The sequence below is a fragment of the Zingiber officinale genome, chromosome 4A, assembly GCF_018446385.1.
Source record: "Zingiber officinale cultivar Zhangliang chromosome 4A, Zo_v1.1, whole genome shotgun sequence".
NCBI classification, from domain to species: domain Eukaryota; kingdom Viridiplantae; phylum Streptophyta; class Magnoliopsida; order Zingiberales; family Zingiberaceae; genus Zingiber; species Zingiber officinale.
Window position 1 is genome coordinate 98972204 of NC_055992.1, and position 23227 is coordinate 98995430.

Sequence of the window (23227 nt, forward strand, 5' to 3'; positions counted from 1 at the left end):
TCGTACCACTCGATCAAGTTATAAGTAAGTTTTTCCTCGCACCTATGTTCCATACTCTCATGACACTCGACCGAGTTATAAGTGAGTTTTCCTCGCACCTATGTTTCAGACTCTTATGACACTCAACTAAGTTATAAGTAAGCTTGCTCTCGCACATATGTTCTAGACTCTCATGTCACTCGATCAAGTTAAAAGCAAACTTGCCCTTACACTTATGCCCCCGACTCTCATGCTGCTCGACCGAATTATAAGAAAGCTTCCCCATGCATTTCGACCATCTGGTCGTATGGTCACTTGACCAACATTACCCAAATGAGTTGTCACATACTAATGTTGAACGAAAGATAATCAAGTCAAGTGTCGCACGAATATACTAACGTGAAAAACTTTCGATTGGTTGAAGTAATGTTTGCTCAAGTTGACAACCGTTTAAGCACTATTCACATGAATTGGTATGCACACATTAACATAACTTTAAGGGAAAATTTTGAAGGCTGAGAAACACAAAAAGATATGTCTAGTCAGTCGAGCTTGTAGCCTCTTTTGACTAGATTTAAAAAGGAGGCTTGTGATGCGATGAATAAAGTAGGGATCCCAAAGTTGAGGTCTAAGTTAAGATGATGTGGCAATCCAAATTAAGGCGAAGGGGTGATCAAAATCAGGGTGTACGTGGCCGAACGAACCACTTCTCATGGGTAGGGCTCTCAGGAAAAATCCAGTTGGCTCTAGAGTCGATAAAAAATTCGAGGCCTAGTTCCCCATTTCTTGGGCATGACTCCCAATCTATAGTCAGTCGGCCTCAAAGTAGAGCAGGCATCATGTATCCACCCGCCCCCAAAGTCGGGCGAACCTCTATACTTAATTCCTCATCTCTCTTGGGCACGACTCCCAGCATATATCCGTCCGACCCTAAAGCTGGCCAGATCTCCAACCTTAGTTCCTCATCTCTGTCAGGCACGACTCCTAGCATATATCCACCAGTCCTAGAGTTGGTTAGACCTCCAGACTTAGTTCCTCATCTCTCCTCGGTGTGAATCCCAATTGTAGCCATTCGACCCGAAGCTGCTTAGACCTCCAAACTTAGTTCCTCATCTTTCATAGGCGTAACTCCCAATATATATTCGCCTGACCCCTGGAGTTAATCGAACCATCAGACTTAATTAGTTCATCATCTCTCCTAGGTGCGGTGCCCAACATATATCCACTCGACCCCAGAGTCGGTCGGACTTCTAAATTCAGTTCCTCATCTCTCTTGGGTGCGATTCCCAATTACATTCACTCAACCCCTGAGCCGGTTAGATCTTCTCTAGGAGATAACATATATAGAAAATTACAATAATCTATTAGAGAATAATAGCTACCCACCAGAGAATATTCTCTTATTCTGGCATACACACGTAATAGAACCTTCCTCTACCTAGAGGAGGTCTGTTGTACATACTTCATCATCTAACATATTCTGACATCAAACATTCTCTAATGCCTCGTTATTGCGGAGGTTATGAGGGTCAGTATAAAAAGGGGTCCTCTCCGTTGGCCAAGTACGCTTACATACGTATACTCACGCGTATACACACACGAATGCATCCACACTATTGTACTACTGTTCATCTTTTTCCACCATTTTCACCGTTGCTACTATTCTGACTTGAGCGCCGGAGTACCTGCACCAAGAACCCCCTCCCTGGCCCGGTAATTAACGCTTTCTTCTCCCAATTCATGTTTTTGCTACGCAGATTCATCCGTGTCAACAGGGTATTCATCTTCTCATGGTCAACATCGGAGCCACCTTGTCAGCGCACCATCTTTCTCATTTTCAGACAAGATCAAATTTGACGTGACTCCTAGTTACATCTACCCCATCCCAGAGCCATTTTGATCTTCTTTAGGAGATAGTATTACTAAATAATCACAATAACTTGTTAGAGAATAACAACTACTTATCGGAGAATATTCTCTTATTTTGATATATACACGCAATAGAACCTTCCTCTGCCTAGAGGAGAATTACTGTACATACTCCATCGCTCAACATATTATGACACAAAATATTCTATGATATCTCATTATTGCAGAGGTTATGAGGGTTAGTATTAAAAGATGTTCTCTCCATTGGCCAAGTACGCTTATATACGTATACTTATATGTATACACACAAGTACACATTCACACTATTGTACTATTGTTCATCTTCTTCTATCCTTTTCGTTGGTGCTACTATTTTAACTTGAGCATCGGAGTGCCTACATTAGGGACCCCCTCCTTGGTCTAGTAACTAACACTTTCTTCTCCTAGTTTCTGTTTTGGCTACGCAAGTTCGCCCATGTCACTAGGGTTTTCATCTTCTTGTGGTCAACATTAGAGGCACCTAGCCAGTACACCATCTTCCTCTCTTTCCAACAGGATTGAATTTGGCATGACTCTCAGTTACATCCACCCCGCCCTAAAGTCGGTCAGATTTCCTCTAGGAGACAACATTGTCAGAGAATCACAACAATCTATCAGAAAATAACAACTGCTGATCACTAGAAAATATTCCCTTATTCTGGCATATAACCTTCCTCTGTCTAGAAGAGAACTGTTGTACATGTTTTATTACCTGATATATTCTGACACTAGATATTCTTTGACGCCTTATTATTACGGGGGTTATGAGAGTCAGTATAAAAAGGGGGTCCTTTCCGTTGGCCAAGTACACTTACATACGCATACTCACGCGTACACACATAGGAGTGCACCCACACTATTGTACTTCCGTTCATCTTCTTCCATCCTTTTTGTCGGTGCTACTGTTCTAACTTGAACATCGGAGTGCCTGTGTAAGGGACCCCCTCCCTGACCTGGCAACTAACACTTTCTTCTCCTAGTCCCTTTTTTTGCTATGCAGATTCGCCCACATCACCAGAGTCTTCGTCTTCTCATGGTAAACATCGGAGTCACCTATTCAGCATACCATCTTTCTCACTTTCAGGTAGGATCATTTATTATAGTAGTAAACTGTGTTAAAGTAACCCAGTTCAACTTTTTCTTTTTTATCCAATTTATCAAATATGAAAATAATTTATCAATTTTGTCCGAATTTATCAATAGAGATGATTGAGCATGCCCTAAGTTGTTCACTCCTCGATGATTGTGATATATACTTTCATATGTAGAGTTGGTACTGGGCAATAAGGATTGGATTTTTATAGGAGCAATCAGTTGGAGAATAAAATTTCTCTTGCTTAGAGTTATTCGATCATCATTATTTATGATCCCTTTGTCTCATTATGAGATTGATACTGAAGAATGTTTGAGATGAGCAAGTCATATTTTACATATGCAGGTAAATTATACCTGCTAATATTATTCTTACAAGAAGTTGAGTGTGTCTGATTCTCTATCGTAGTTGTATGTCATCATCAATCGAATTTATGCACTATATCTTGAGTAGATATTTACATGTTGAAAGAGAAAAGAGACTATGGACTTTGGGACCTAAAGACATTGAGACGTTATGGTCCTAGGTCTTATAGCTATCCGGGACAAGCAAAAGTATAAAACTCGTTATGAATTAAATGGATTTATCACACGTAAATATAAGGCATGCAGACTTATGAACTTATTGGGGTAAGGTGTATCGACTTACCATTAAGTAAAGGCTTTTACGCATACAAAAATGGGATATTGAACCGAGAGGGATCAATAATAGAAACATCCAATAGACTTATAATCTGGTTCACCCAAGTAGGTAAACAAGTTTATAAAGCTCATAAATACTGTTAGGATCTTGAGCACAAAACAACACAAGCACAACAGAATATTATCAAAATCCTTTCTAGAAGCTCAATGTGAAAGAAACCATATACTAGTTGAATTAATAGTTCTACCTTTGTTGTGTAACACATGAACTCCCGACAACAACTTTGTCCTCAGTAGATCTTAGCACGATCAAGTGTTCACCCCTCTTTTGATGTCCACACGAATATATTCTATTTGTCTAACAAACTCACAAACTTAGAGAAGAAGAATCATCTAAGATTGTGCTAGCAACCAACTAAGGGGTCTCGACCAAGGAGGAAGAAGAAGGAGAAGGCAAATAAGAACACAAGTATATTCACGAAAATGAATCAAAACCCCTTTTGTATTTATTCAATCAATTGTCTTAATTGACATTAATACTCCATTAATCTAATATGTCTTTTGATCTTCATCCAATGCATGATCAATTCAAAATTGGTCATACCTCTTCCTTGGTGAATTCGAATTCACCAAGTCACTTAATGAGTCTAACTCATTGATCCTCATCAATCCGAATTGACTCAATGAGTCTGATTTAAATTTGACTTAATTCAATAATTGAATCCAATTAAGTCTAACTCAATGAGTCTAATTTAGATTAGACTTAATCTAATGATTCATCATATGAATCCATCTCCAAATTAACATGTTCTTTGTGTGTGACCTAATAGGTTCTCGTAATATTGGTAATGTCTCTAAAACTATTTTAGATACATAAGTAATGAGTGACATCTAGTAAGGCATCATGCTACCCAAGTTATGAGAATGTCGAGATCTGACCTAACTTTCAGTGTCTATTATCTTATATGAGTCAATCTTTCTATCTTTGATATCTAGATTGATTAATAAGGCATAAACCGTATTATCCTCTTATTAATCTTTGTGTTTCTTGATCTCTAAGTAAACACACTCAATCAAATAAGCTCAATATCTCATATTGACTAATTTGAGCATGACCATGCATATTTGTGTCCTAGTAATCAAGAGACCCACAAATATTACTTTTGTCATATGAAAAAAAGGGATAAATCTCATCTAAATCGCTCACATCCTTCGCATAACTTATTGCATACATAGTAATCGACTTTATAGTTCACCCTATTACAGATGACGTTTGTTAATACCAAAATATACTACTCCTTATGTAGGGCACCATAGTGACTTCAAGTTTAAGGACTATTCATACTAATAATCACTGTGAGAATGTTCATGACACTAATACAACGATCCATGAAACATTCTCATGACAGGTTATTCAATACATATTCTCTAATATATATATACTCATGTGTCAATATGATATCTCATATCCATGACTTGTGAAATTAAGTTATCCATTGACGTACATGCTAGTCTCAATGCATTAATATTGTTCTTGTATATTAATGACTGACTAGAAATAATAAAGAGTAACGTTCTATATATATTTACAATATACCACTATCAATTCAACCAATTGATATGTTATAAACTAAAATTTACTATTCTAGAATATTATTATATTTATTCATTCAGCACTGAATTGAAGTAAATAATAACTAATTTTATTTTTTTATTAATTAATAAAATATAATAAAAAAATTACTAATATTAATCATCTCATAATAAATAGTATAAGTCAATATACTAACTAATACTACAAGAGAACAAAGATCAAATAACTATAAGTCAACAGGCCACTCCATAGAAATCGTATGTCTGACATAGCCATGCCTCCACAATTTAGCTGCCGACTCATGGATGATTGATCACCATGTATCATTTATCATTTATAGAGGATAAGAATGATAAATGGAAAGGAGATCACATATTCTTCATATATCCTATCATAGGTTTGTTATAAAGAAAGATCAGGAACATGAAGTTCATATATCCTATCATAGGTTTGTTATAAAGAAAAATCAGGAACTTCCTTCACGTGAAATGGAAGATGATGATTATTTATAGAAGAATATTTAAAATTTTCAAACAATAATGAGATATCCGAATTTTGATGAGGACGAGACCCTATCTATGCCATGTATAATTCTATCCTTAGGCTACGATGTAGTGGTCAATGAAAGATATCATATTATCATTTAAATATTCACAATTTACTCCCTAAATATAATATATTTATAATTTTTTTTCTCCAAATGAGTCATATAATCTTAAGATATTGGATTTTTAGGATACTAACACGAATACTTTCTTAATTATTTTATGATTGATAAAATTTTTTTATAAAATCGGTGAGTTATATTAGATTGAATATATTTTTTAATGTTTTTCGACAATTTACCAAAGGGCGCATATAGAGATCTGAATTTACCAAAAGGCACACTCTACTTTGATATTTACCAAAGAATGCATCTTTTTAAAAGTATTTCCTATTTTACCCTCCTGACAATTTGACTTTTTTACCTTTTTCTTTTCTCCACTATTTTTCTCTCTCTTCTCTCTCATCTCTTTTTTGCAGAACATATGAATAATATTAGTTTTAATAATATTTTAATACATTTGAAGAAATAAAAATAAATAATGAATAGCATATTTGGACTTCTTGTAATTTCAGAAATCCACCGGAACTAAAATGAGTGGAATAGGAGCTCTCTAGGTCGATTAGTGGGTTTCGGTCAAAACCCACTGATGGACCTAGAGAACTCCGATTACATCCATTTCAGTTTCTATGGATTTCTGAAATTACAAGGAGTTCAAATATAGTGTCCATTATTTATTTTGGCTTTTCATAGACATTAACATGTCAAATCAAAGAATCGACAAAAAAATTCACGTTGGGCTTGATATGGAATCATATCAGGCCCAACGTGGGCCTGATATGACTCCATATCAGGCCCAACATGGGCTATTTTTGCCGATTCTTTGATTTTATGTATAAATATCTATAAAAAACTGAAATAAATAATGAACATCATATTTGAACTCCTTGCAACATCAGAAATCCATAAAACTCACTAATGGACCTAGAGAGCTCCGATTGCACCCATTTCAGTTCCTATGGATTTCTGATGTTGCAAGGAGTTCAAATATGATGTTCATTATTTATTTTGACTTTTTATAAATGTTTATACATAAAATCAAAGAATCATAAAAAAAAACCCATGTTGAACCTGATATGGAATTATTTTAATACATATGTTGCATTCTTTGATTTGTATGTATCCTTGAATGAGTAATAGTTACATGCATAATACTGAATACGTAAACTTATAGTAACTCCATTTGAGATAGTGATAATGAATGTTGTATTGGACTGAAGGGAGATCAATTGGGATAGGGACACAACTCCAACCCTGACCAATTGAACAAGTTATTCACAACCTCAGAGTCCAACCGGGCTTGATTTAGTCATGCAAAATTCCATTCATCATGCAGTTTTCACTACGGAGGAGTATTCCCATTCATCACCTACTGATCCATTTGTTGCAACTCAGCATTCCGAATTAATACTTTTTGCAAGGAAACACACGAGAAATGAAATTGAGCAACCAAAATAGAGAGGAATAATTTCTTGATCTAGGCATAGATTCAGGCAAAGAATGTATTGGAGAATCACTGAGAGCCCTGTTAGACCTGATATGCTTTCATATCAGGTCCAAGTTGGGCCTGATATGCTTCTATATCAAGCCCACGTTGGGCCTGATATGGAATCATATCAGACCAAACATGGGCTGTTTTTGACGATTCTTTGATTTTACGTATAAATATCTATAAAAAGATAAAATAAATAATAAACATCATATTTGAACTCCTTGCAACATCAGAAATCCATAGGAACTGAAATGGGTGCAATCGGAGCTCTCTAGGTCCATCAGTGGGTTTGGACCAAAAATTTCTGATATTGCAAGGAATTCAAATATGATGTTTATTATTTAAATACAAACTGTAGAAAGATTTATGTGATGAAACGTTTCCCTTATTTACTTTAAAAAAAAAGGATGGATGATTTTCCTTTCTTTTGTCTATCTAACGTATGGACGAATTGAACATCTATAGACCTTTGATTTTGCATCAGGTGGGGTGTTCTTTTTTCATAGACGGATTGAAAATCAAAATGATTTTGCAAAACCACTCATATGTATCAAGCCCAACGTAGATTTTTTTTGTCGATTCTTTGATTTTGCATGTTAACGTCTATGAAAAATCAAAATAAATAATGGACACCATATTTGAACTCCTTGTAATTTTAGAAATTCATAGAAACTGAAATCGGTGTGATCGGAACATTTTAGTTCCGATAGATTTCTGAAATTGCAAGGAGTTTAAATATGTTATTCATTGTTTATTTTTATTTTTCAAATGTATTAAAATGTTATTAAAAGATTAACTAATATTATTCATATGTTCGGTAAAAAAAGAGATGAGAGAGAAAAATAGTGGAGAAAATAAAAATGTAAAAAAGTCAAATTATCTGTCAGGAGGATAAAATAGGAAATGCTTTTAAAAAAATACGTTCTTTGATAAATATCAAAGTAGAATGTGTCTTTTGATAAATTTAGATCTCTGCATGTGTCCTTCGATAAATTATCGTTTTTTTTAATAACACGGTTGTGATTTTATTAAGAGAAATCAGCATAGAAACAATTAATGTAAAATATTTTATTAACTCATAATATTTGTACAATAATGTCTAAAAAATTATTTTATTAAACAATGTTTTTTTTTTTATAGACAAACTGTTTCTAACTTCTGAATAAATTTAGGTTCCCCGTTTTACGTTTTAGGTTTCTGGAGGTCCCCATAGCGATGGCTGCGGCGGTGGAGATGGAGAAGGAAGAGGAATCACCGATGAAAAAGGGAGAGGAAGCGCTAGAACGTCTTAGGTCAGCTGATCCGCCGCTCTATCTTACGCAGTCATCGGAGTTTGCCCGGGACGCTCGAGCCGCCTCCTGCTTTCTCTTCTCATCCCTGGTCCCCTTCTGCACTAAGCTTCCTGTAGATCGCTTGCTCGTTGAGGGTTTCGATGCAGAGCAAATATGGTATCAAATCGACCTTCTCTCGCGACCCTTGCTCTCTACTGTCCGCCGGGAGTTCAAACGACTCGAGGAAGAGCACCATTCACGCGCAGGCTTAAGCACTATAGACGCTGACGGAGACGGGGAAGAGATGGTGGTGGAGAAGGACGAAATCTCTGTGGATGACGAAGGCGATGAAGAGGATGGAGATGAAAGCGAGGAAAAAGGGTCGGAAGACGAGGAAGATGGCGAGGAGGACGACGAAGATGATGGAGAGGCAGATGAGGAGGAAGAGGAAGAGGAAGAAGCAGGCGAAGCAAAAGGGAACGTGGTTGAAGATAAGTTTTTGAAGATGCAGGACTTGGAGAACTATTTGGAGAATGCCGAAGCGAAAGAGTATGGGCACCCTGTGAAGAAAGGAAGCGGACGGAAGGAGAAGGATGATGACACCGAGGAGGAGGAAGATGATATGGATGTAAGGTTATTTTTTTCCATGTTACTAGTTTATGATCATGAATTTGGTTGTTAGTTCTTGCTTTAAGAATACATTTTGTAATTCTGAATATAACATCTCAGTAAACTTATGAATTGTTTGCTATTCTGCAAGTTGCTTTGCCATTTGTACATGATGGTCTCAAAAGATTCTTTCTTTTGATTTAACATATTCATACCTACGAAAGTTCCTATCTTACAGTAATCTAATCACAAGTACAAACTTCTAGTTCACATCTGAGGATTCTTAATGCAGTTCACTTTGCCTTCTATGTTGGAGCGTAATATATGAGAGAATCATGTGGTCTACGTTTTGTTAGACAAAATCTTGCTGGTTTGGTCAGTTTTTGAATTAATGAATGAGTTTTATCTAGATAATTTCTCATTCTTCATGAGAGCTAGAGTTTTGAAGTACTGAATACAATTCCCTTTGCATTCTTAACAGGATGCTAGTTGTTGTACCCGAGAGATGCTTGAGAAAAATTTCCTTAGTTCCTTTTTCATAGTTCTTGTTCCTTCCTCAGAAAAAAATGTCAATATGTTTGCAATTATCTTTTCATGTTATTTAATTATTTGAAAAACATTACTTCTGCTCTTTTTGCTTCTTTTTCATTTATATGGGTTAGGCACCAAAAGCATAACCAAAGCTTGTTTTGTAGATAAAGTATTTTTTTTTTCTTTCTAAATTTACATGTCAAGAACAGTAAGAATATCTAACTGCTGTATTCCTTTTCATGCTTTATGTTTGTCTGAACTTTCAGCTTGAAGATTTTGATAGTGACGGGGATGAAGATGCAGAACTAGGTGCAAATGCCAGGTTTGTGTACTGGAATGATTTACATTTTTAAATTTATATTTGGAAACAGCTGTGTCAGTTTTCTTCTTTTCTAGACAACGGTTATAAAGCCTGAGAGAAACCAAAGATATTCTCTTAAAAATTAGAAAGACAAGCAAGATGGGACATGGAAAATGAAACTAACTGTCAAGTCATTGTCTTTCATTTGCCCATATTTTAAGTATTTTTGTTGTATGGTTTGTTTGTATGCCATCAGTACTAGCCTTCTCATTTTTTGATGTTGAAGACTATATATGTGATGTGAGGATATTAGGACTGGCAGTTGCTAAAACCAATAATTAAGGAAGTGAACATGCATGTTTGAAAGTTCTAAATCTAACTCCTAGCTAGATTACTTAGATATTTAGATGTTCCCAAGTCCTTAAGCCCGTGTATGTACTAGCACTATTCTAGTTATTTCAAATTCCCATTTAATATTTTTATTTTCAAAATTGGCATTAATTGTTCTTTTATTACTTTTTCTCATCAATAAAATGCTTTCCAGGTATGAGGATTTTTTTGGGGGCAACAAGAAAAAACAACAAAAAAAGTGTGGTACTGTTGGAAAGAGAAAACGCTCTTCCACTGAACTGGATGCCGTTGATCATTTTGAGAACACTGATGAAGATGTTGAGAAGAATGATAGCGAGGTCACAAAGCCTAGACATTGTGCTTAATTTCTCTGATTCAACTATTAGAATGAGTTTGACATTTTGTTAGGCATGTGTGTTTATTTTTGCAATTTCCTTTGATACAACAGCAAAAGTTACTCTCAACTCATGAAAAGGAGCTTCAAAAGATGCGTTCAAAAATAGAGGAAATGGAGAAAGCAAACTTGGATCCTAAATCCTGGACCATGCAGGGAGAGGTACACCTTTTTATTTATATATTTATAGAAAGATCTATATAAAAGAACCAAGAGTTGTTGTTTTTTGTAGTTTTTAATTTTGCATTTACAAGAAAGAAAATAATTTTATTTCAGTTGCATTTTGAATTATATTGAAGACTAGACATTGGGTTTAACAATTTACTTCTTGCGATAGGTTACTGCTGCTAAAAGGCCGAAGAATAGTGCTTTGGAAGTGGACCTTGATTTTGAGCACAATGTAAGACCTGCTCCAGTAATCACAGAGGAAGTTACTGCTTCCCTTGAAGATATAATCAAAAAAAGGATCATTGAGGTAGTTTCATTGTGTTACAATATTAACAGCATTAGATATTTGTTTTCCACCAATGTGCATAGTCATTCATAAAAAGAGCAGAATGAAATTGTTATCATTTGTCTTTAATGATCAACTAACTCTCTTCACTCTTCAGTCCTTACTAAAATGATTGAGATATTCTAAAATTAGATTTCAGCTCGATGAAGAATGTTCTTTGTGAGTGTACAATAGTGCAAGCAGAGCAATTAAATGTGCTAGTTGTTGTAAGAGTTTTACTGAAAATGTGTGATAACACATCTAGTTTGTCAGGAGTCAGAGATATGAGGTTTATTTGCTGAAATCACTCATTTTACAATTTAACAACATTTAGGAAGTGCATTTCTCAGTGCTATAACATTATGTTTAGACAAATTTGTGGAATTAATTTCTATATATTTTTTATTTAATTAACAGAAGTGTTAAGTAATTATCTTTACAACCTTTTATTCTCGGACTTTTGTTTACAAAAGTATTTATCCTCTGTTGATGTTAATTTTCTTAGCAGATGAACTATCCAATCTAGCTAACCGGTCATTGTGCATACCTAGTCTTAGTGTTCATCTCTGTTTTTTAATTAATATTAAAAGATTCAGTTTAAGTCTAGTCAATCAGTGTCAGTTGCAGGATTGTGGATACTATTTTTGTGCCATCATCAATCTAATTCAAGTTAATGATTGCTTCCAGGGTCATTTTGATGATGTTGAAAGAGCTCCTATCTTGCCATCTAAACCCCCTAAGGAGACCAAAGAGATGGTGATTTTCTTGTTCTGTCTCTAAATTTGGCAACATTATGATATATAAATTGAACACTTCTAAGTGGGAACAATGTCATAATGGACTTTTTAACAGGATGAAAATAAGAGCAAGAAGGGTCTTGCCGAGATATATGAGGTTTGCTGTTTCATTCATGCAAATCATTTTTATTAATTAGTTAATGCGTGATACATAGACTATACTCACTTCTCTCTCTCTATTTTTTTTTTTTTTGTAATTTAGGAAGAATATGCACAGAAGACAGGTCTAGCTCCAGCTCTTCTTTCTGCTTCTGATAAACTTAAGACTGAGGTATTTTACTTGTCTACGTATTTACTATTCCTGTATGGTAAATTTTGTCATAAAAATTCAAACTGAACCCTGACATTTAGTAGCTATTTTTACCAAAATTTTCTGCATTTTTTTCAATTTGTAATATCAGCAGCTGGTAGGATAGTTAATCATAGTTTAGTGATTGATGATTGATGGGAATGAGAATTTGTATGTCTTAGGTGTCAGTTTATAAGTCTTCATCGACTCATTTTCTTTAAGCTCAACTGTTGTATGCTCACCATTGAGCAATTATATAGAAACCTCTCACGCTCTTTGCGTTTCCCTCCTTTTTCTTTGTTTGCCTGGGAAACTCCCTCTTTTTCAGAAGTCCTGATGGAAGGTTATATTATCGACAGATGTCTTTCTTACTGATGCATATAATGAATTTACTTTATAGCCAAAAAAAACTGACATTGGGATATCTGCAATCTGAATTTGTTAATAATACAGATCCACTAGATCTATTGTATTGATCTGCAATAACATATCTGGTTGCTTGTGTAGCTTCTCAGCTTTTCTCATCCCACACTTTTTTCTTTTATGCCTGCAGGCAACAATGCTATTCAAAAAGATTTCCTTGAAGTTGGATGCGCTGTCTCACTTCCATTTTGCTCCAAAGCCGGTTAGCAATAAAGCTTATCAAGTGTTTAATTCCTTTAGTACTTATTTTTTGATTGACCATAAGTTATGATGTAGGTTATTGAGGACATGTCTATACAAGTCAATGTACCTGCTCTAGCAATGGAAGAGGTAAAAATATCTTTTGAAGGTTTTTTTAGTTTATGGTAAAAAAGTTCTGAGTCACTGAAATACAATGGTTTTCCAGGTTGCTCCATTGGCCGTCTCAGATGCCGCTATGCTTGCTCCTGAGGAGATTTTTCATGGAAAAGGAAATATCAAAGAAGAGGCAGAATTAACAAAAGAAGAGAGGAAAAGGAGACGGGCCAACCAGAAAAGAAGATTTAGAAGATTGAAAGGTATCCTTTATTCGCTTATATTTATGGTTCTGCTTATTTTCATGCTTGTCTACAATCTGTGCATAATGGTCAAAAAAAGGTATTGGTGAACTTGTGACAGACATGATCCATCACTTAGAATTACATAGTTCTTTATGTATATGAAACTTAGCATAAGCAAATGAAACCATCAGAATGTTTTATCACTTAACGAACTCATCACCCAACTTGATTTATCAGTGGGTGGTGGTTTGCCTTCCAAAAACAACTAGTAATGGAAAAAGGTTAGGTAAGAATGTTGTCTTTGGTATGTCACAATCCTTTTAAGATTCTATAGCCAAATTTTCATTTGTCTCTGTTCTTGGCAAAATGTTCCTTAGTAGATTGAAGGGATATTGAACTTGTATTTATCTGCATTTTGACAGCTGAAACATTTAAGAGAGCAGTGCAAAAAACCGGTCAAAGTGCAGTGCCCGGTGCTACTAATGGTAACTGATGCTTACACGACTGATTATCAAACAGCATAGTCCTTTAGCTTCGAGCTCCTTCCTGATATTCCATGGGGAAAAAAATTTGCAGAGAAGCCAGATTCATGAACACGAATTGTTAGTGATCTTTGGAGTTTTACTCTTTGAACCATTCCCTATCCAATGGAGTAAGTATGCAGGATTCGCTAGTCGTTCGAACGAAGAGATTACTGGGCAAATCCTTTTGCACGGAAAGAGGAAGGCACGATATTTTTACTCGAATACAACCCACTTGTTTTCATATGGTGTATGTGACTGTTTTCTGTGGCTTCGACCACCTAAATGTGCTACTGGAACTATTTTTCTCCAATTCTTTCTAATATTTTAATTACCATGTGTTATTTGATGGCCAGCTTATATTTGTGTTGCAAATATTGTTATATGTTTCTTTGCTATGCTTAAGAGATGTGCTTTTTGCACCTCTCCTGACCCATTCCCCTTGCTTTTACGTTTATACCCTTTTTAGTTTTGTTTTGTTTTGTTTTTTTGACCAGTTTTTTTTTAATTTAACAATGCTGTTACATGTTTAATTGTAGACTTTCCTAATGCAAGATTAGCATCTCAAATATATAATGAAGTTTTCAAGAATAAATATATTTCTCTCTTAAGATTGGTGGCTGTAAATGTTGGCTTCAGATTTTTTTTTTTTATTCAGTTTGATTTCTAATTTGTTTCAGTAGATGATAGTTTATCTGTAATCATGATGTCATTTTTAATTTGCATTGGCTTTCCTTAGTTTTACGTTAAATATTTGATTAAAGTTTCATATTTGTTAAATATATTTCATCTGTTTTTGAATTATTTTATTATGAAAAAGATCATCTGTTAGTTCATCTTAGATCAAATGAAAAAGGCCATCTTGTATATTAGTCGATCTTTAATCAACGGAAGATAAACAAGAATAGACTTATTGGATAAAATTTTTAGTTTTTTTTTTGGATAACATCGTCTAATTAAACACAAACTGAAAAAGAACAGTTGAATTACAAGTTGGCAATCGAAATTGCCAAAATAGCAGAAACATGGTCGTAGTCGCGAGCAAAATAGAGCGTTGGAGCGAGGAAAAGAATAGTTTTTTGGTGGAGCATCAATCGTAGGGTACGAATCAGAAGGTGGGGAAGAAGATTCTGACGACGGCAAGGAGGCAAATGGTGACGAGGTTGCGCGAGCACCAAGCAAGTGGCCTCCACTTGACCTCCACGCTCGAACTTTTCATTCACTTCGAGCTCTTTTGTGGCTCCTTGGAGAGGATGAAGTCTGCACCCTTCATCCGCATCTCCTGCACGCACCGCGTGAGAGCCCGCTCATCCTTGCGCTCCCTCTCCAGCCGTTGCAATATCCGCCAGTAGGCGCGCACGACGACTTGCACCGCGACGGTCATCGCCAGAGAGGTGGTCAGGGAGAGGCTGCAAGGGAGCCACCGGCCGCGGCAGGAGGCGTCGACGACGGAGGCGATGAAGAGGAGCGTGAAGGAGAGGTCGTGGAAGGCTAGGAGGAGGTAGGAGAGGTGGAAGACGTCGTGCTTGGCGGTGTCCATGCGAGCCTCGAGGATTGCAGCGCGACGACCGTGGCAGTCCTCCTCTGGCTGGCAGAGCTTGAAGAGGAGGAGATGGCCGGAGCTCTCTGCGATCTAGTTTAAAGGATGATATTACTGTTGAAATCAATAGGTAAAGGAAAGAAATAATATAAAGTTTTTTTGATAATCTTATTACTAAAATCAATAGACTTATTTATACAAATTGTCCAATACAATAATGAAAAGATTAAATAAGACATCCAATCATAATAATTATAAACATAGTAATATAATAGACTTGGAAATATTATTTTTCCTACTTAATTCATGTTGATTGTGTGCCTGAATGTTGAGTTTGAGTACTAGCTTGGTGAAACGTTGTCTAGATAATGACTTAATAAATATATAAGCAATTTGATCTTCCGTAGAGATATAAGAAATCGAAAGTTGTCGAGTTGTCATACGTTCACGAACGAAATGAAAATCAATCTCTACATACTTGCTACGAGCATGAAAAACAGGATTTGTCATAAGATAAGTTGCTCCAATATTATCATACCATATTTTAAGCGTAGCAGTTGGGAAAAAATATAATTCTGAAAGAAGATATTGTAACAAAATAATTTTTGACGTTACATTAGCTATAGCTTTATATTCAGCTTCAGTACTCGAGTGAGAGACTGTAAATTACTTCTTTAAAAGTCAAAAAAACTCGAGACTAATTAATAAGATAGTAAAAAGAGACAAAAATAAGACTCGAGTAATGATATTTTTTTTCCACTCTTTCTATTTTTTTCTGATTTTTTTTCTCCCTGTTTTTGTGTTTGCTTTTTTTTGCAATTTTTTTGCTTTTGTTTTTTTTTCTAACAGAAACGGAAGAGAAAAAAAAACTAGAAACGGAGAAAAAATAAAATAAAAATAAAATGAATAAATAATAATTTTACTTTACTACCATTAATATTATCGAAGCTAGATCATCGCCGATTAATATTGTCGAAGTTATTACCGTCGATAAAAAAAAAAATTATTATTGTCGAAGTTGCCGAGGTTATCATAATGTAAATGATTAATAAATCTCAATTGATTGAAATCAATTAAAATTTTTTATTATTATTATTAATTATAATACGAATTATCATATAAATCATAAAATATAAGTTGAGGAGTATAAAAGTCATTTCAATATGAAAAAAAGGGAGGTGTGGTGTTAGAAGGATGGGAAAAGTAATGTACTATGCTTAAATAGCGTACTAAAAACTTAATCTTTTTAAAAATATATAAAAAATAAAGAAAACCTTTACTTCTAAAATAAATTAAGGAATGATTATCTTGATGAACAAAAAGTCATAATTGTTAATAATTGCTCTCTTTTAATCCTCAGAAGCAAGTTGACAACTTGCACATAAATTAATATTTCCTGACTCGAGAAATAAGGCTCCCAAAACCCTAATGCTTGGTAGGTCTCTTGCTCTATAAATGATACCATGTCCACTCCTCGCCGTCAGTGACCTTCCTCGTTATTATTATTATTATTATTGTGTTTTTGTTTAGGTGCAAGATCTTGAATTCTTCATTCATAGTTTCGTGTTTATGTGTGTGTGTGTTTTTTGATATTTTTGTGCAAAATCTTCCAAACGGGCTGCGGCGTCATGCAGTGAGCAGTCCGCCCACCTTTTGCACAGATCTATTGCTGGCTTACTTCCTGACCTTCAACTCACCTCGACGTGTTGAAGGTCGCCGACGGCTTTTTGATGAAAAGCTAATGCAAAGCTAGCATATATATATATATGTTGCGTTTACGTTCATCTTTTTCAATTTGACGGCTTGACTTTGGGTGAATTTCGCTCGATTTGATTAACTGATTTTTTTTTTTTTTTTTTGCAGATCTATGAACTTTGACTTTACTAAATGTGGTGTGTTGTTAGATTATAATTGATACTATAGATTTCATTTGTTTTAGTCTCTCCGCGTTTATGATTCTATTTTGGTCTTCAGCTTTCTTTCTCTCTCTTTTGATTTTGATGGAGAAAATGGAAAAGGGCTAAATGGATTGATTACAAATGACCCATGGTGTTAAAAAACTTTCGATTAAGCCATATCTAGAGTAATAAAGTGACACGATTTATTGCTCAAGAAATAAGACTGCACAATACACACAAAAGGGCTAACAAACGAAAAGGGTAAAAATAACTAATTGAACTGATTTCGGTGGTGTATGCATATGCTATAACACTGACACGGTTGTAATATTTGTTGACATATAAAACGCAACTTTTTATTTTTTTAAATGTTTAATAATTTTTATTATATCTTCTAGAAAAGTAGAAAAACAGTGTTTTACCGCAAGAGAGCGGTCGCGATTTTTTATTGACTTAAAAGTGTACCTTAATTTTAAAACTACTAAAAAGAGAAAAAAAAAATGATATTATTCCTTTCTTATCCCTCCTATCGACCTCTTAAAGCTCATCACTCTTGTCATTTTTCAATACATCTTCACTCTCTAAAATTAAAAAGGTCTATGTTTTCATATTAGGCTCACTATTGGGCTTAATATGATCTTATATTATATCCATGGTGGATTTGATATTTTTCTATTTAAGATTCATGTTGGACTTGATATTGGATCAGTTTTTTCGGGACGATTTAGTGGTTAACATATGAGGTGTTGTCACCATAAGATCTGAAATTCAAATCTTGATAAAGTCGAGATAAATGTCTCTCTTATGTGCAAATCATTATTCCAAAAGCTAGTAGTCGTCCGTGATTTATCTCCTCCGTGTTGGCCTTGAGACGGGTTGGCGGGGAGGGGGGGCTTGAGGCGAGCGTATTCGTCTTTTGCCACATTGATATTGGATCATATCAAGCCTAGAGTAGATATGATATTTTCCATATCAAGCCTAGCCTAAGCCTGATATTTTCCCATATCATATATTTTGGGCTTGATATGAAAAATAGTGTGGGATTTAGGAGGTTAACGGAAGGGATAGGAAGCAAATAACATTGTCTTTAGTACTATTTTTGATAATTTTAAAATTAGAGTATTTTTTATACAAAGAACATCCCCATTGCATCGTTAATGGGTGTTATAACACCCCTTCATGTTAACATGTTCATAATATTGAACATCCCCATTGAAGTTTTCTCGGGACGGTGTGATGGTTAAGACATGGGGTGTTGCCACATGAGATCTTGGGGTCGAAAATCGACATGACCGAGCATAACCTTCCCCATGTCTTGGCCATTTGCACTAATGGCTAGTAGTCACACGTGATTTACCTCCTTTGGCCTAGGGACGGATTGACGATGACGTTGAGGGCGAGCGAATCGTCTTTTTGCCACATGTTCATAATATTGAACATGTTAAAGACAACATGGGGTGGGCCAGCCCTCGCCCACCCCTGCTTGTATTTTTTTTAAAAAAATATTTATTAAAAAAATATAAATTTCAAAATAAAATGGGTCAATAATAAATAACAAAAATATTTTTTAATAATAATATTATTTATTTTTTTAAAATGGTAATAATTTAATTTTTTATCTACTTTTTCCAACGGTTTAGATTTGTATTTTGTATTATTTTATTTATTTACAATTTATTTTTTATTTAATTTGAATTAAATTTATAAAAACAAAAAAATATAAATTAACTGTTATTATTAAAAAAATAATAATAAATTTAATATTTTAAAATATATTTATTTAATATGATATAATTTTAAATGGATTGTGAGATTAATGAATAATGAATATTAACGTTAAAAGAAATATGGGTGAAAGAGATATATTGTTATAAAGAGTATGTAGTTTTTTTATGGGATGATAATATTATAATTTGGATGCATTATGGATGCTCTAACTAAGGAAATGTGGCGCTCTTTTGGTTACCAAAATAGTAGAAAAAAGAGTATAAAATTTTCATAATTTTTTTTTGAAAAAAATATTATGTTTTATCAATAAATCTAGTCATATAGAAGGTTTAGGGGTGGATTAGTATAATGTGTATATATATCCTAAAATGTACACAGTAATTTAGTTTGTAATCATAATCGAAGTAATAATAAAAAAAATTACGGTAAGTTTGGAAACAAACTAAATTAAATTAATTTTATTATATTTGAATTTATTTGATAAGATAATTGAGTTTACAATGCATAAAAATTTTGTAAAAGTTAGTTATTAGCTCTAGTGACTCTATATCATTTTGATTTTAATTTTTTAAGTGATATTTTAACGAACAAACTAAAGATGAGAACTTCATATTTATTATATTTTAAATGAACATAATTTAATTATGATCGAACACCTAGAAACTAGAAGTAATTACTATGCTCATTTGACTTCTTTTTTATTTAAAAAGGAAGTGACGCTAATATGATGTTGTATTAATTTGAAGTGTCATTTTAATTTTTACCTCATCTTTTTTTAATGAGAGATTGAGCTTGATTATTTAAAAATTTTAGAATTTTAAATTTATTCAATTGATTATTAAGTTTGATAATAGAACTTCCTTATTTATTTTAATTATTTATTTATTTTGATTAAAATTTTATTAATGATTCATGAATATTATTCACCAATAATTTAAATTTTTTATTTGTTTTAATTTTTAATAATTCATATATCTAATTATTTGAGCCAGTGTGTGGTTTCACAACGAGTTATATATCTTCCTATATGAGAACATTAATTTACAGTGTACCATAGTTAGAAATTGATCTATGATCAATATCTCGTTAACTATGAAAATTTCTTATCGTTGCACTGTAGTCTTGGAATTATAATTCCTATTTATAAATATTAACGAGTCACATATCCAAATTTATTCATCTAAATAGTTTATATGTATTAAATAAATATAAATAAGTTTTTATGAGGTTGAATACTAAAATTGTTTATAAATATTTGATTTATTGACAAAGACGGATGAGTTACCGTACATAGAAATGAAGAGCGGAATAATCTTTAAAAAACTTATACAACTCTCAAATGCTCAAATGTAAGAATGGAACGAGTCTTTAATCATGATTAACCATAAGACAAATTAATTATTATAATAATTTAAAATATTTAATTCTATCAAAATTAATAATATCACAAGAAATAAGGAAAATAGCGATAGCTAAATATTATTATTAACAACGAAATATAAATTCCTCGCTAATAAAACAAACATTAGCAACGTGTTTGTCGAGTTTACATTAGCGACGAGTTTGTTAATTTGTCGCTAAGAAAACAAACATTAGCGATGAGTTTGTCTAATTTGCCGCTAATATCAAGATTAAGCAACGAATTTATCAAATTCATCACCACCATCCTGCCACCTCTCCTCTTCGAATTAAAAGAGGAAAAACCAACAACCACCATCGGAGAGCTTCATTTCCACCACCGGCTCCACATCCACAGCCCCTTCTTCTCTTCGGGTTAGAATAGAAGTGAAGCTTCTTAATCATCCGTCTATCTACCTCTTCCGGTTAGGAGAATGAAGACCCGACAGCTCCACCTCTTTGGGTTAGAAGAGGAGGATTCGCCCTCCATTCCGATCCACATATGACAGCCCTTCTTTCCTCTCCTCTTCGGGTTAGAAGAGGAGTGAACATCCACTTTATCTTCTGATAACCCCTCTTCTCTTCAGGTTAGAAGAGAAGAGGTCCTCCTTCATCCGTGCTTCAATCAACCCCTTCCGAAGCTCCATCCCTAACTGTGTTCGGTCACTCCCATAAATTTGGGTGATGTCTTTAATTATGTGTTGAGTGTTGATTATTGATGTGTTGATGGTTGATTAATGTTGAGTTGATTGTTGAATTGTAATGACATTAATCTCCCATGTTTCAAATTGCATGCGTTAGACTTGAATTGGTAGATGCATATTAGGTGTTCGATGAAATTTCCCAACCACTTTTGCTCCTATATTTGTTGCAATTATGCTAGTTTAATTTCATGCAATTCTTGTTTTTTGATGTTTGTTCTTGTGATTAAGTTAGATGAAGTATGTTAGATTAAATTAGGTTTTTGTTGAATGCTTTAAGATTATTATTCATTAGGTTTAGTAATACTTGCTTTGCTATTCATTTATTCTATTGTCTTTTTATTCATTAGGTTTAGTTTAAATCTTGTTTTGTTATTCATTAATTTACATCATCAATAGATTTTTCTTTAATGATTAATCAGATTTATTGAGAAGAAAGCATTGGATTGGAGAGACTTATATTCAATTGAAGCAAATCATAGCTTTTAATAACCATTAGATTTGTGAAACAATTTACTTTAAGTTTCCATTGATAGAAAATTAGTGGAAGATCCTAATCGATAATCCAAAGAACTTGTGGGATTACATATCAACAAAGATATAATCATCAATTAATATGATATTTATTTTAGTACATCATTTTTTATTTTTTTTTCCCTTAATATGTAGCTAAACGAGAAATATCTTGATTTTGAGCACAAGGAGACTGTTGAAACTTTACGGCTTACTACTTGGAACATTCCTGAATGGGGTTCGTTGAAGTTGCGCCAGCTGAGACAGTGTCGTAGGCAGAAATGCTCCGTCGTAGTAAGTTCTTTGGATGTGAACTTGATGGTATATATGATTTTTATTTGTTGTGTTACTTGTTGTTAGAATTGTGAATTTGTTAATTATTGATAGAGTTGTGTTATTTATTTGTTGTGCTGTTGTTAGAGTTGTTCGTGAATATTGTTAGAGTTGTGAATGTTTTGTGAACTTGATGGTGTTGAAATATGAGTATTTGTGAGTTTCTTTATGAATTTGTATATAGGATATGAATGAAAATAAATATTTTTTTTAAACAATAGTTAGCAACGATTTTGGAGAAAATCATCGCTAACAACAATTTTAGTGGCGATTTTCTCTAAAATCGTTGCTAACCGTCGATACCCAGCAAATTTTCTAAAAAATGATTTCCTATGAATTTATTATTAAATCAGCTCTAACTAATTATATTAGAGCATCCGCAACGTTAATTCGTTATAACATTCACCACCTCATCAAAAAGTATATGGCCCACTACCACATACTCATTATAACAATATATCTCTTTAACTCACATCCCTTTTAATATTAACACTCATTATTTATGGACCTCACCATCCACTTATTCATCCTTTTTATTAATTTTTTAAATAATATAAAAAATTTATAATTTAAAAAAGAAAAAGAAAATATTAAAAAATTAAGAGAGAGGGTGTTCAAACCTTTGAACATGAACACCTTTGAACACCCTCTCTCCTTTCTCTTGTGAGTGGGTATTATAGGGGGTATTAAATGGATATTATAATACCCATTTAACACCCCATTGAGGATGCTCTAAAACGACGAGTTTAGTAAAATTCGTCGCTAACCAATGTGTATCTTAGCAGTGCATATATTAATCTTAACGACATTTTATAGTATGTCGTTAATTTTAGCGGTGAATTATTAATAATCGTCGCCAAATATGGTTTACGACAAGTTTATTATGATGATCATAGCAACGAATTGTTTTTGCCGCAAACGATTATTAGCGAAGAAATAATGAGTTTAGCTATGGAAAAATTTCGTAGCTAAATTTTGTTGTTCTTGTAGTTGATCTCAGATAAAACTAATACCTCAAATTAAATATTACGAATATATAATAATGTACCTACTTATCCACGATCCATATTCTTCCATATCTAATATTGTAATTTGTTTATAGCTAATCATAAAAAATAAAATAAAATATTTTGCTCTCTATATATTAACTCACACAAGTTAAATATATGTGGAAGTGTTTTTTTTGGTTTAGATTATTTTTGTTTGTTAATTTATACAGTTCGTCCGACTAATTAATTTGAGAGAGGATGGGTTTAGTCCTATAATTTTTTTTTATTAGGGATAAC

The 23227-nt window shown here is 33.7% G+C and overlaps 1 protein-coding gene and 1 pseudogene across 1 annotated transcript; one reads left to right on the forward strand and one right to left on the reverse strand.

The window, feature by feature from the left end:
* Positions 1-8477: 8477 nt before the first annotated feature.
* Positions 8478-14244, forward strand: LOC121970312 (U3 small nucleolar ribonucleoprotein protein MPP10-like). The gene is made up of 13 exons (XM_042520926.1): positions 8478-9210; positions 9989-10044; positions 10568-10712; positions 10823-10930; positions 11106-11243; positions 11949-12017; positions 12114-12155; positions 12261-12329; positions 12901-12972; positions 13047-13100; positions 13177-13327; positions 13732-13794; positions 13886-14244. Exons 1-13 carry the CDS (start codon positions 8527-8529, stop codon positions 13900-13902), a joined length of 1668 nt encoding a protein of 555 aa, XP_042376860.1. The 5' UTR covers positions 8478-8526; the 3' UTR covers positions 13903-14244.
* Positions 14245-15049: 805 nt separating this feature from the next.
* On the reverse strand, positions 15050-15478 carry LOC121972542 (annotated as a pseudogene).
* Positions 15479-23227: the final 7749 nt, after the last annotated feature.